General features: G+C 40.9%; 1 protein-coding gene across 5 annotated transcripts in view; it reads left to right on the top strand.

Moving 5' to 3' along the window:
* SETD2 (SET domain containing 2, histone lysine methyltransferase) overlaps nucleotides 1-12,897 on the top strand; it is a gene marked incomplete at its 5' end in the record, with an annotated part of 151,353 nt that overhangs the window by 49,996 nt on the left and 88,460 nt on the right. For all 5 annotated transcript variants that reach the window (XR_014710376.1, XM_084620147.1, XM_084620146.1 and 2 more), the window contains 6 exons: nucleotides 1,743-1,866; nucleotides 2,684-2,761; nucleotides 3,087-3,184; nucleotides 6,614-6,740; nucleotides 8,862-8,996; nucleotides 10,193-10,321. Coding sequence is in view for 4 of the 5 variants with exons in the window: in XM_084620147.1 (XP_084476273.1) it covers nucleotides 1,743-1,866; nucleotides 2,684-2,761; nucleotides 3,087-3,184; nucleotides 6,614-6,740; nucleotides 8,862-8,996; nucleotides 10,193-10,321 (691 nt within the window). The remainder of the gene's footprint in view (nucleotides 1-1,742; nucleotides 1,867-2,683; nucleotides 2,762-3,086; nucleotides 3,185-6,613; nucleotides 6,741-8,861; nucleotides 8,997-10,192; nucleotides 10,322-12,897) is intronic.

Below are 12,897 nucleotides of genomic sequence, written 5' to 3'. Positions count from 1 at the left end.
TTCAAAGCACTGTCGTTATCCCCATTCTACTACAACAAAATGTAGAGGAGTGGGGAGGTTCATTGTGGAATCATGTAGCAATTGTGAGGTCTAGTGGCAAGACCTCTGGAGTGAGACTATTCCTAGGTGTGCCACTGGTCTGCTGGGTGACCTGGGGCATGTCACTTCACCTCTCTGCACTCAGTTTCCCATCTGTAAAATGGAGGTAATGATCTACGTTTCTTTGAGATTTACTGATAAACAAAGCCTGTATAAAAGCTAGGTCTTTTGATTATTACCTAGCCATAGCAGCATATCAGCTGCAAACCTTGGCGAGAACTACAACTGCTTACATGACCACCAACTTCTACCAAAAACATTTCTCTTTTTATTCAACAAAGCCAGGAAATTAAATGGGAGAATAAACTTTTAACGCCAAGTTAAGGTTGCCTGGCGATAGCTTATGCCCTTCCAGAACGTTGAGTTCAGAAAACCAGGAAATACAATGCTGACGCAATCTTAACTCTGTCCTCTTTGAGCAACAACAGTCCTAACACACATACTGCCACTCAACCTTTTCACTGTACTAGACAGGTACTACCTGCGCGGACTGTATGCTCAAATGCAGCCTCCTCCCCCAGTCAGAATACCACCCTTTGTGATACTTTACAACCACGCCATACCCTTTTACAACCCCTGCACACAGAATGCCACCTAAGCCTATGCTTTCTTCTACCTACCCATCATTAAATCCACAGACTGCTCTCATACTCTACCTTGCTACTGGCAAGAGGTCCCCAGTGCCCTGCAACTGACACAGTCTATACAATTCTGTATTGAAATGATGCAGACTGGAACCGTAAGGTATTTATGTATCTCTTTCCTTTGATACCACACATGGGGGGGGCGGGCTCATTACAGATCTCCTTAGATCACAATCACAGCTCTTTCAAGCTGCTCCAAATTTTTCCTCCCATCATTCAATACAGCTGCATCTAACACAATGAATACAACTTGAGGGAATGCAGATAATTCCCAGTAGCTATTACCAGCTCCAGTGGGGCAGAGTTATGGTTGCATGGGCATTTACCTTAACTCTGTATATCTGGATATCAGAAGTTTTAGCATAGCAGAACTCGATGTTCTGGAAAGACTCAAGCTATCACCAAGCAATTATAACACTGTGCTAATAAAGTTTTTTTGCCATTTAATATACTCTATGGTGCGATCCTGTGATGACTCTGAGGGAGATGGAGCAGATGACATAATAAGTCTCTTCCTTCTCTAATTTGGGGTTCATCTTTTCCTAAAAATACAAAGGATAGGTAGTTCCCTGTTCATCCCTGCCCACAAGATCAACAAGGTACAAAATGAAACCATCACAGATAGCTTTTCATGTTGTTTTATTCAAATCTGACAGTGCACATTCTGCTGAAACTCCTTATATTCTTCATCTCAAAGAACTTCCTCAGTAAACTATAATGCGTTTATATGATAGACTCTGCTTAGCAAGGAACTTTCTCTGAAGTGCCTTTCATGTTGCTTTGTAAATAACTGTGATAATGTTAGTTTAAAAAAATCACAATTGTCCAAGGTATAATGCACTTAAAACTCTTTGTTTCAGTACAAAAATCTAAGCCATATTGACAGCTCTAACAGCCTGTTCTGTGAGTTTGTCTCAACAACAATAGCTTTCATCCTTGGTATTTAACTTGGTTTGCTCCTAAGCGGATAATGATGCTTTTCCTCCTGGGGTCTTGTAGTAACACGTTTGTGCTGGAATACTGTGGAGAAGTGCTGGATCACAAAGAGTTCAAAGCCCGAGTGAAAGAGTATGCCCGAAGTAAGAACATTCACTACTACTTCATGGCACTGAAAAATGATGAGGTGAGTGGCAATGTATACACACTTGTAGGAGGGTGGGTGTGTGTGTGTGTACAGCTCTAGGTAAATACAGTGTTGACTCAACTTGAATGTGCCATGTACAAATAGCAGTTTTTTTCTCAAAGTCCCAAATCCCTGTTTTTTATTTAAGCCCTTTTACCTGACAGGAGCTATATCAGTGTTACTGGCTACTTATAGCTAATTTAAGCTATTGATAAATTAGTAGTTCTTAATTAGTTGTCTTTTGTAAATCCCTGCATTTGGAGTTAAAGCCCTAACTGCATGGATCTGGAATAGTTACAAGCCTAAGCAAGATTCATGGGCCCTAAGGCTCTGAGGGGACCATGTCTGTAAAAATACATTAAATATTTTCCTTTCCATGTAAGCAATTTCTGTAGTTGGCCATGGGGCAACGTGGTCCATTAGACAATCTTTGTATTAAAACATGATCTATGCAACAAAAACATTTCCGATCTCCTGGTGTGGATGTTGTTGGGGCTGCATGGGTGGGAAATAGTTTTAAAGATTTAAAAAATAATAATAACCCCAGAACCCAGGAGAAATAAACGATTCATACTGTCTTCTTAATACTATGGATAGCAATGTAAATCAAATAATCGTGTGTTGTTTTCTCATACACAATTTTTATTACTAAACCTTTTTTCTCCAAAGCTGATGCATGAAACAGGAAAGAGTTATTAAAATTCTTATTGAAGTTTTCACCTTCACCTTGCTACATACACATGATGCCTTTTGCTTCTACCATAGCACAGAGGAGAGGAAGAGAGTGCTTTTTGCTATAATTACTTTTCACTTTCAGATAATAGATGCAACCCAGAAAGGAAACTGCTCCCGTTTCATGAACCACAGCTGTGAACCAAACTGTGAGACGCAAAAGGTGAGCTTCAGAGAAAACCTACTGTTGCTTTGTTTTCAGTTTTGTTTCTGAGTTTTTTTTAACATACTCAGTAGAAAATTCATTTGCCATTGACCTTTGCCTCTCTATCATTCAATCACTGCTATTCAAAAATAAATATATACCTTGGAAACCGGCTAATACAGGCACTTCAATTTGGGATTTTAAGATCCTTCGGAGATGTTTTCTGCCTCTTGGAGGATTAGCAATGTCACTTGCCAGAGTTCCTTAATTGAATATAGAAACTGGGGTCAAGCCTGGTTATTGTAATAATCAATGTTGTCATCTATTTTTTTTCCTGCTCTAGTGGACTGTGAATGGACAGCTAAGGGTTGGCTTTTTCACCACCAAACTAGTTCCATCAGGCTCAGAGCTAACATTCGATTACCAGTTCCAGAGATATGGGTAGGTATTTTTCCTGTTTGTCTACTTCAGTGTTATGAGTGGGTCTCCCAGAGTGCTCATACAGTTAAGAAATTGTGCAGCAAAACTGACCAGTGAAAAGACATCCAAATGTATGTGAACAGTGGAAATCAAATTGGAGGTTAGGGATGAAAAAGGAAATAGGATGATCTAGTCAATGTCCTGTCTAATGGTGTAGATTTTATGATATTTCTTTCAATCTGCCTTTAAATGTCCCAAATCTGGAGGCTTCCCCCATTTCCTTTGGGAGACTGTCCTACCGTCCATAATATAGGAGTTTTCCAGATACTGACTTTATATGCTCCTTTTCCTAACTTCATCCCCTTGCTGGCTATCTGAGCTGCACTCCTGTTTTACATAATTCCTGTTTTCCACTCCTGCACCCCTTAGTGTTTGACAGCTTTGCAAATATTTGTAGACAAATACCATGTTCCTCCTCCCCTTAGGCTCTCTCTCCCACTGCTATCTCTCCCTCCGCCTCCCCATGCATAGACAAGCTACAGCATACCTATTTAACTCTGTCTTTCCTTGTAGAGTGGTCCCTCAATGCCCTACTTGTTACTTTTATCTGAAAGTCCTCTAACTTGGAAAGCTATATGTACTATTCCAGTTCTCACCCTAGGTTTACAGCAAAATGCTTTTTTCTCCCTGCTTCATACTGTGATGCCTCTGCATTCTGCTGTGTGTGGTATCTGACACATGAATGAGGCACTCTGTAACTTAAACAGAGTTGAATTGTAGAGAAATTTATACTCAATGAAACATTCTTACTAATACCATTTTAAAACATCTTGCTATTTGTTTAATGAATAGTCTCTTCCTTTTTTTGTATGGTTTGGGTGGAATGGCCCACTCCTACAGACACCATTCCATGTCAGAAGGTACTGTATATTTAGAATTTGAGGGCTGGAAATAATTTAGTTTGTCTAAAAAAAAAAAAAAAATCACCTGTTCCAAAACGTCAAGTACTCTCACGTGGTCACCCATTCCAAGTAGTAACCAAGCACAAGCCTTGCCAAACTTCTGAAACCAGACCATATGAGGCCGTCCATCTACTAGGAGAGTCAGTCTTCAAGCATTCCTACTGCTTTCCACTTTTGATCTAACATACTGTAACTCCCACGATACATCTGTACATCTGAATTAGTATTTGTTTATAAAATTATGTTAGTGGTACATTAAACTGCTGTCCCAGATGAAAATATAGGAGAGTTACAGTGGCAGAAAAATGTTAACCCTTTGTATGAAGTATGCAAACTATTATGAAGACACATGAACTTGCTTTGACATGTAACAAATATCTCCTCAACCCTCTGCACTCACTTGCACCTAGGTGTATTGCACTGATGAGCGTGTAGAGAATTACACATAGGGAAGTGTTCCTGAAGTTAAGGAAACAAATGTACTGCTCATTCTAAAATCCATAACCTTATTTCATATGCAAATTATTTCAAACTATTCAAAAGTTTTAGTTATTATTCAGGACAAACTGTTACCACCTGGGTTGAGTCCCTGCAATGGACAGGCACCATTTTGCTGTCCTATACCCAGCCTGGATCTCACATGCCTGCAAGCCCACTGGGTCTGGGCAGCATCCAGACACTGTCTGTAGCTGTGGTCTCTGTCTCACTCCCAGGGTGCAGACTCCCTGTCTGGCACCCCTCTGTGGTACAGTGGATCCCACAGTCCTGCTGCCCTGGGCCCCAAGACTAGTGATGAACCCTTCAGATCTCCTCAGAGGTCTATACATGCTATCTCCATAGCCACCCTCATGGGTACTCTGGTGTGTAGTTTAACTCTTCAGGGATATGTGGCAGATAAAGTAAGGAATATTGAGGCTTTGCAAAGGAACCTTTTAAACATATATATGCTTCACTTCGAGACAGCACAGGAGGTTTACAGATCTATGTACAAATGGCAGCACACTTCCCCACTGCTCCGAGACTATGCTCACCGCTTCTGTGTGTCCTTAGGCCCAGTGTGTGTGAGGGGTTGGGTTCTTCCTTATGCAGTCCTTCTGCTTCTTGATGATGTTTCCCAGTGGGAGAGGGGATTTGGAGCAACCCTGCCCTTAACTAAAGTTTCTGTCTCCTTTGTCAGGCGATTCACTGGCTGTCTTCAAAGCCCTAATCATGTGGCTAAATTCCCAGCCCACCTGCCTCTCTTAACACCCCCCCACACACACACACTCACCAGCTTCCCTTAGGCCCTCCTTTTTAGCAAACCCATTGTTCTCATAGGGGAGTGGTATTCAAAATTGGTAGCCCCTTGATGTGCCTCATATTCGGGCACCAGACTCCATAACATGAGTGATGATGCAGTCCAACATGACTGTTACAGTCTATGGTGAAGGACATAAACAAGTTTACACTCAAAATAGAAGCTGAAATACAACATGGTTTTCACAAAATCAGGCTGGGGACCCAGTCAAGTCCCCAAATTGTCACTGTTCTATGCAATCTGAAGTTTTAAATTGGTCATTTTTGAGTTCCCTAAATACCAAGAGAATTGGTAAGCATGTGAATTGCTGAAGAAAGCTTTTTTTCTCCTGCCCCTGTTGGGTGAGACCAAGCATGAGACTTTCATCTTCAAGGTAATTTATTGAGAAAGTTATTTTGCAAGGTGGGTTTTAGAATTGTTCTGCCATGACCGCCTTAACCATGTAGTGTTTCAGGCATAATGATAAAGTGGTTGTTTATATTGGGGCTTGCAGGCACTGCTGTAGTCAGGGATCAGGCTCCAGTTGTGCTAAGCAGTGTACAAAGGAGTAAAACAAAGACAGGCCCCGAGAAGCAGGTAGAAAAACAGAAGCACTATAGTTAGCTAAAAACAGCCAGGAAAATGAATGAAATCTTGCTTTCTGTCTGTCAGAACTTGACACACAGCCTGGAGTTGAGTTTCCATAAGTGTTTGCCCAACTTCCTATTAAGGAGATATGGGAATACACTAACCATAAAGAAATTGAAGAAGTTTGTTTGCGTTTGGGAGAGATTGCATCAGCCAGAACTGAAAGGACCTGCCATGTACAGTGGTTTATAACCCTATAGACTGCCTTCTTGTGCAGGAGGGAAACTGTGTGAAACATTCTGTTTAGAAACCATTTCATTTATATGTTCGATGTAGCAGAACAAAGTGAAAGGGAAAAAATTAAAAGAATCACATAGCAAACAGAATTGTCTTAAGAATATTTGTTCAGAATTTTCCAATAGCTCTTCAGTAGCCATTCGAAATAACACCTTAATGGAAAGAAGAAAGGATAAGGAGTGATTGTACAGCACAGTAGTTGTTCTTCATGGACAGTAAAATTAAAATGCATTTAGTAGTTAAGAAAACAACCCTGCTGTGAATGCTATCAATCTGTTACTAACCTCTGCAAACTAACTTCACCTGTCACTCATACCCCTTGAACAGCAAAGAGGCTCAGAAATGCTTCTGTGGCTCAACTAACTGCCGGGGTTATCTGGGAGGAGAGAACAGGGTCAGCATCAGAGCAGCAGGAGGAAAAATGAAAAAGGAACGCTCTCGTAAGAAAGACTCGGTGAGTGTGACCCTTCCTTGTTTGCTTTGTACAATCTACTTTCCATAAGGAGGCGATCTTTCTTATCGAGGTCTCAAAAGGCAGCCTTAAGAAGGGGACAGATCTCTTCTGGGATCAAAGAAAGTTTAGTGTGAGCCCAAAGGTTTCATCAGAATATTACCAACCGCAAACCCTATTTTACACACGTGTAAAAACACAAGCAAATGCAGCACACTTAAGGCCAGCATAGGATAGAATGATTTTTTTAATATATAATGCATGCTCGTGTGACTTCTTTGCGAGCTCCCTTGGTTCTAGGCCAAGGTGATTGCAAGTTCAAATCTCTCACCACAGCTTCAGGGCTCACCCACTGCAGGAAACAACTGCACTGGTTTAACTGCAATCCTCTGAGGTGTTGAACCAGTGCAACCGTTCCTTGCTTTCTTGCAGTGGGTGAGCCTTGAGGCTGTGGTGTTAGATTTGAACTTGCATTCACCTTGGCTTAAAGGCCAGTGTGAGCGTGCATTATATCTGCTTTGACATCAGTTTTAATTGTTGTATTTGCTGCTCCATGTAATACATTTCATTTATACAGAACGAGAGCCTTTCCTAGGTTTCATCAGGCCTTCTACTATTTCCTCCAAATAACTTTGATCAAGGTCTTTATCTGAATTCAATAGTTTGATTGGGTTGTAGTGGTGAACTTACAGTGACGATGACAAGCCCCCCAGGAAACTCTCATGAGAAGCACAATTTAAAGTGTGTGGGGGGGAATGCTTTACCTCCTGATTACAAGTTTCCGCTAAGAAACTGGAGGGATCCTTTTCACTATCTGTAAAAGGTAGCTATTTCTTGGCTTATGGGAATGCTAATTACCCTCCTTGAAAACTGCTTTTACATTTCTGTACCCTTTTGCCTTCTGAAGCTAGCAGCTTCCTTTTTATTGACCATATCTCTGTTTGGGTGGTCAGGGAATTAAACTTCTTAAAATTGACCTCTTCTATGTTTACATTTTCCGAGAAAAGTGTTTTCCTACATGTCTTCCTAAAAATAGGTTATAAATTACATTTGAATGATATGCTTCTCTCCAGCAAACTTCATTTTAAGGTATTCACAGGGTGTTGCAATTCTCTGCATTAAATAAGGTATTGATCAAAAAACTTTCAGTTTTAATTTGAGAACAGATATCCAAGTCTTTGCACCCTTGGATCAGAGAATGCAATCACATTGACTTAAGATCAGACCACTATCGTCCTATGTTTCAGATTTCCATGAGGGCTTTCCATTAGGGACAGAGCTGCCTTTAGTACAGAGCAAGCCAAAGCTTCCATATTCTACCTGCTTAAGAAGACTGCCTGGTCAAATCCCACACGTCGTCATCACTTATAAAGTAGAGTTAAAATATTAATTACTGCCACATTAGATCATGAATATTTGTCCCAGGTAATTTTTTTTTTGTTCATATAAACTTCAGAGTGAACATTTTCTTATTACTGCCCCTGTGTATATCTTGGATATAGAGAAACCTTTGGTTTGGGTGTTCTAAATTGAAGCAGCCCTAGCCATGTTTTAAATAGCATCTCCTGTTTTCATATATGAAAAGGTAAATTTGAAACCAGAATATCTTGGTAAATAGTACAGCCAGAATTTCCTTTGCAGAGCATTCTGCATGTGTTAAATGCACACAACAAAGGACATAGGCAGTGCATAAGGTTAGAATGTGTGGCAGAAGCTGAAGCTTCAAGTCTAAATGGAAGATGCTGTGTTGCACACATTTTTGCTCCCAAGAAGGCAATCGGATTTTCTACCCCCCACACCCCACCCCAATTTTACTGGTCTAAACCGCTAACCTGAGAGAAAAGCACAGCGTGTGAAGTATTCTGAATCTTTATTCAAGGAATGACTGAAAGAGTCAGAGGAGAACTATGGGGCGACAAATAAAAAAAGCTATAGATGAAATCAAGTATACATAAAAACTAGGGGTTTTTTTTCCCTTTCAGTGTATGAGATTTGGTCATGAGAGACTTCTTGTGGAACCTCAAATCCAGAGAATAAATTCTCTTAACAGCTGATTGAATGGTATCTTGTGAGTCTGATAGGGTGTTCTGTGAGTTTTATAATCATTTTCCTTTGACGTGGTAGGTGGATGGGGAGTTGGAAGCGCTGTTGGAGAATGGAGAGGGGCTTTCAGATAAGAACCAAGTTCTCAGTTTATCCCGGTTGATGGTTCGGATTGAAACTTTGGAGCAGAAACTCACATGCCTGAAACTCATACAGGTGAGAAGATCCCAGCCATGTTGAATGAGGAGGGAAGTGAAATTATGTGAAGTATTTTTATTTTAAATAATGTGTTTAAAGGCTAGTGAGGGAGAGGGAGAAAAATGGAAAATAGTTTTAACAGTTGTGCCAATATATAAACTGGAGGGAAGAGCTACTATATTTAGTGTGGCAAAAGGGTAAGTTTGCAGCCATATTTAAAGAATTTTTAGACCCTGTGTAGCTCCAACCCTTTAGCCATAGTTTTTTGCCCTTTGGAGGGTTAGAAAGGTGACGTGCACAGTCCTTTCTAGACGTTAACTTAAAAGGGTCATTTTGACAAAATCATCCAAAAGCAGTGATTGATTTGGCTGAGATGAGAATAATTGTTACCAATATTCTAAGATGTCTGATAAAATAAATTTAAAAGGAAACGAATGTAGAGGGAATAACCTGGACATCTTAGAATGAACTTATTTGCAATTCTCTTCTAAAACCATCCTGAATTTTTGTGTCTCTGACTTAGTGGAAAAGATTATTAGTTATGGCCAATTATCTGCTCACTAAAAAAAAAAACCAGGAGGACTTGTGGCACCTTAGAGACTAACACATTTATTAGAGCATAAACTTTCGTGGGCTACAGCCCACTTCATTAGATGCATAAATGAAACATATAGTAAGACACACACACACACCTCTATATATATATAATACACACGCAGATAAGTTGGAAATTATCATACAAACTGGGAGGCTAATTAGTTAAGATGAGCTATTATCAGCAGGAGAAAAAAACTTCTGTAGTGTTTTGTTAGTCTCTAAGTTGTCACAAGTACTGCTGTTCTTTTTGCGGATACAGACTAACATGGCTGCTACTCTGAAACCTATTTGCTCATTCTAACTTCCTGTTAAGTTTTTGTGCTGTAATACCAGCTGGCTACCAGGGAGGCTTATTTTCTTTCTGCATGCACTATTGCATTAAAAACAGCTGTTCCTGTTCACTTTAAAGTTCCTGTAGATTTTCGGTGATGCTGTTAGATATTGGCACATGTCTCGGCTTAGCTGTCTGCGTTGTGTGCATTTTTAGTAGCATTGAGTTTTGTCACTAACATGCACGCAGTTCAGTAGTTAGCAATGTCAGGATGTGCAAATTAGGTTTTAGTCTCTGAGGAAGTTGCTGACTGTTTCCATGGATTCTCTGTAAATGTCTCCTCTAGAACACACACTCACAAGCCTGCCTGAAGTCCTTCCTGGAATGTCATGGCTTGTCTCTCCTCTGGATCTGGATGGCTGAGCTGGGCGATGGAAGGGGAAGCACTGTGAACAACCTGAAGCTCCAGCTAGAGGTCAGTAATTGTCTCAGGATTTCCAGTCACTATTTGTACATGAAGCTTTCAAAGCAGCTGTAGTAATTGCTGAGAAGAGGGAACGTGATCATGTATGTATGAACAAAAATATGATGCATCGATTCCAAAGCCAGAAGGGACCATTGTGGCTATTTAATCTGACCTTGTGCATAATGCAGGCCAGAGAACTGCCCCCCAAAATTCCTAGACCAGATCTTTTAGAAAAACTTCAAATCTTGAAATAAAAATGGTCAGTGAAAGAGAATCCACCACGACCTTTGGTAAGTTGTTCCAATGGTTAATTACTCTCACTGGTAAAAATGTGTGTGGCTTTTTTCCCGTCTGAATTTGTAATATCTTTAGATTGAAGAGCCCTTTATTAAATATTTGTTCCTCTTGTAAATACTTATAGACCAGGGGTAGCCAACGTGAGCCTGAGAAGGAGCCAGAATTTACCAGTGTACATTGCCAAAGAGCCACAGTAATATGTCAGCAGCTCTCCCCCCTCACCTCCTGGTAAGCTCCCACCCCCACTCCCAGTGCCTTCCACACACCGGCAGCCCCAGCAATTAGTGCCTCCCCGCACCTCCCGATCAGCTGTTTCCTGATATGCAGGAGGTTCTGGAGGGGAGGGGGCAGGAAGGGGTGGAGCCGGGGCGGGGCCTGTGTCAGAACCAGGGATTGAGCAGTGAGCACCCCCCGGCACATTGGAAAGTTGGCACCTGTAGCTCTGGTCCTGAAGTCGGTACGTATACGAGGAGCCGCATATTAACTTCCGAAGAGCCACATGTGGCTCCGGAGCCACAGGTTGGCCACCCCTGTTATAAACAGTAATAAAGTCACCCCTTAACCTTCTCTTTGTGAAGCTAAATAGATTGAGCCCCGTGGATCTGTCACTGTAAGGCAGGTTTTCTAATCCTTTAATCATTCGTGTTACTCTTAGAATCATAGAATCTCCAGGTTGGAAGGGATCTCAGGAGGTCATCTAGTCCAACCCCCTGCTCAAAGCAGGGCCAATCCCCAATTTTTGCCCCAGATCCCTAAATGGCCCCCTCAAGGATTGAACTCTCAACCCTGGGTTTAGCAGGCCAATGCTCAAACCACTGAGCTATCCTTCCCCCTCTCCAATTTCAACATCCTTCTTGAGTTAGTGTTTAACTTCATTTTGAAGTCCACAGACAGTGAAGTACAATACATAACGTGTTAATGAAAGTCATATGTGGTACTTTACCTTAACATAAAGTACAGATAAACCCATAACTTTTTTCTTTAAGTACATCAGTTCATATACAGAAAGCTTGAAATACCTGGAAGGAATTTGCCTTTGATTTTCCTTAAACTTAAGGGACACATACCAAGCTTTAAAAAAGGGCACTGCTATTACTGGCTATTCAGGAGTGGGGGACTGGCTGAAGGATCCAGAGTTTGCTCTGACAATATCTATCATTGAAATTTTCTTCTGCTGTTTTCTGTATGTACTTAATCACCTTAGCATCACATACAAAAATCATTTTGGTGTTTACTTTATTAATAGAGACACTTGTAGCCAAAACATACAATTCTTCTTTCTCCAGAAGAACTACTTTCCATTCCTGGGGCCAGCATGTGACAGCAGAAATTCCAAAAATTTTCGAGTTCTGAAGACATGCACAATAAATGGTCATCACTACTTCTAAACGTCAGTTCATTTTTCATAGCTGCTGATAGAGGAGCTCTCTTTTATATCACTGCTGTTAGTTTAGTTTAGTTTCTCTCAGCTGTTTAGAATCGTGAGATTATTTTTCTCAGATTTTCTTTGAGTGGTACCCTCTCCTTACAACCTATCTATTTTTAAAAAAAAAAAATGCTGCATAGAGGTGAAATCCAAAGGCTCTTGCAACCATGGGTTACTTTTCTTTTTCTCTTGTCCCTGTTCACAATATTTTTTTTACAGAAATAGCTGAGAAGGAGCCTAGATTGTTTGTAAAATGCCCGTTATGGTAGATGTGAGCCATGGCTGATGTCTTGCAATAGGCTATCACTTGGCTCTCTAGTATCTTAGTATTGTCTTTGTGCGTTGGGATGAACATTTCCAGAATCTGGTAACCCAGCTGGTCATCAAGAGTCTATTGGTGTAGGCCTAATAAAATAGTCCCTATGCAGACATCTTGACATTTCCAAAATGGCTAGGGACTCCCTCCAGTTGAAGTTAATAGGGGGCAAAAAGGCTTCTTTCTGCTATAAATGTGGTAATGTTTTATGGGGTGGGGAGACCAGTTGACTCCATCATCCATGTCTCATCTGTCCTTATCTTGACAAAGATCTTGCTTCATTAGCATTATAAAACATCTGTTCTCCTGGGCCAGATTGTCACGCTGCCTCAGCTATGGGTGAGATGTACTAATCTCCTGGGCTGTTAAACTTTTGCGCTATCACAGTGCACACTCTGAGCTTATGGGCCCATCAGGATCCTGTACACATCCCACAAGATTCAGCGCAGTCAGCATCAGTGCTTACTCTGACGCTGTTGTTCTTTTCAGTGCCAATGGCCTTGATGCAACTGTAATTGACATCTGCTGAGTCAACATCCCTTCCAC

This window comes from Lepidochelys olivacea (assembly GCF_965140295.1).
Source record: "Lepidochelys olivacea isolate rLepOli2 genome assembly, chromosome: 2".
Classification (NCBI taxonomy): Eukaryota; Metazoa; Chordata; order Testudines; family Cheloniidae; genus Lepidochelys; species Lepidochelys olivacea.
Note: the sequence above shows the minus strand (reverse complement) of the source record. Positions and strands in the feature narration are given on the sequence as shown.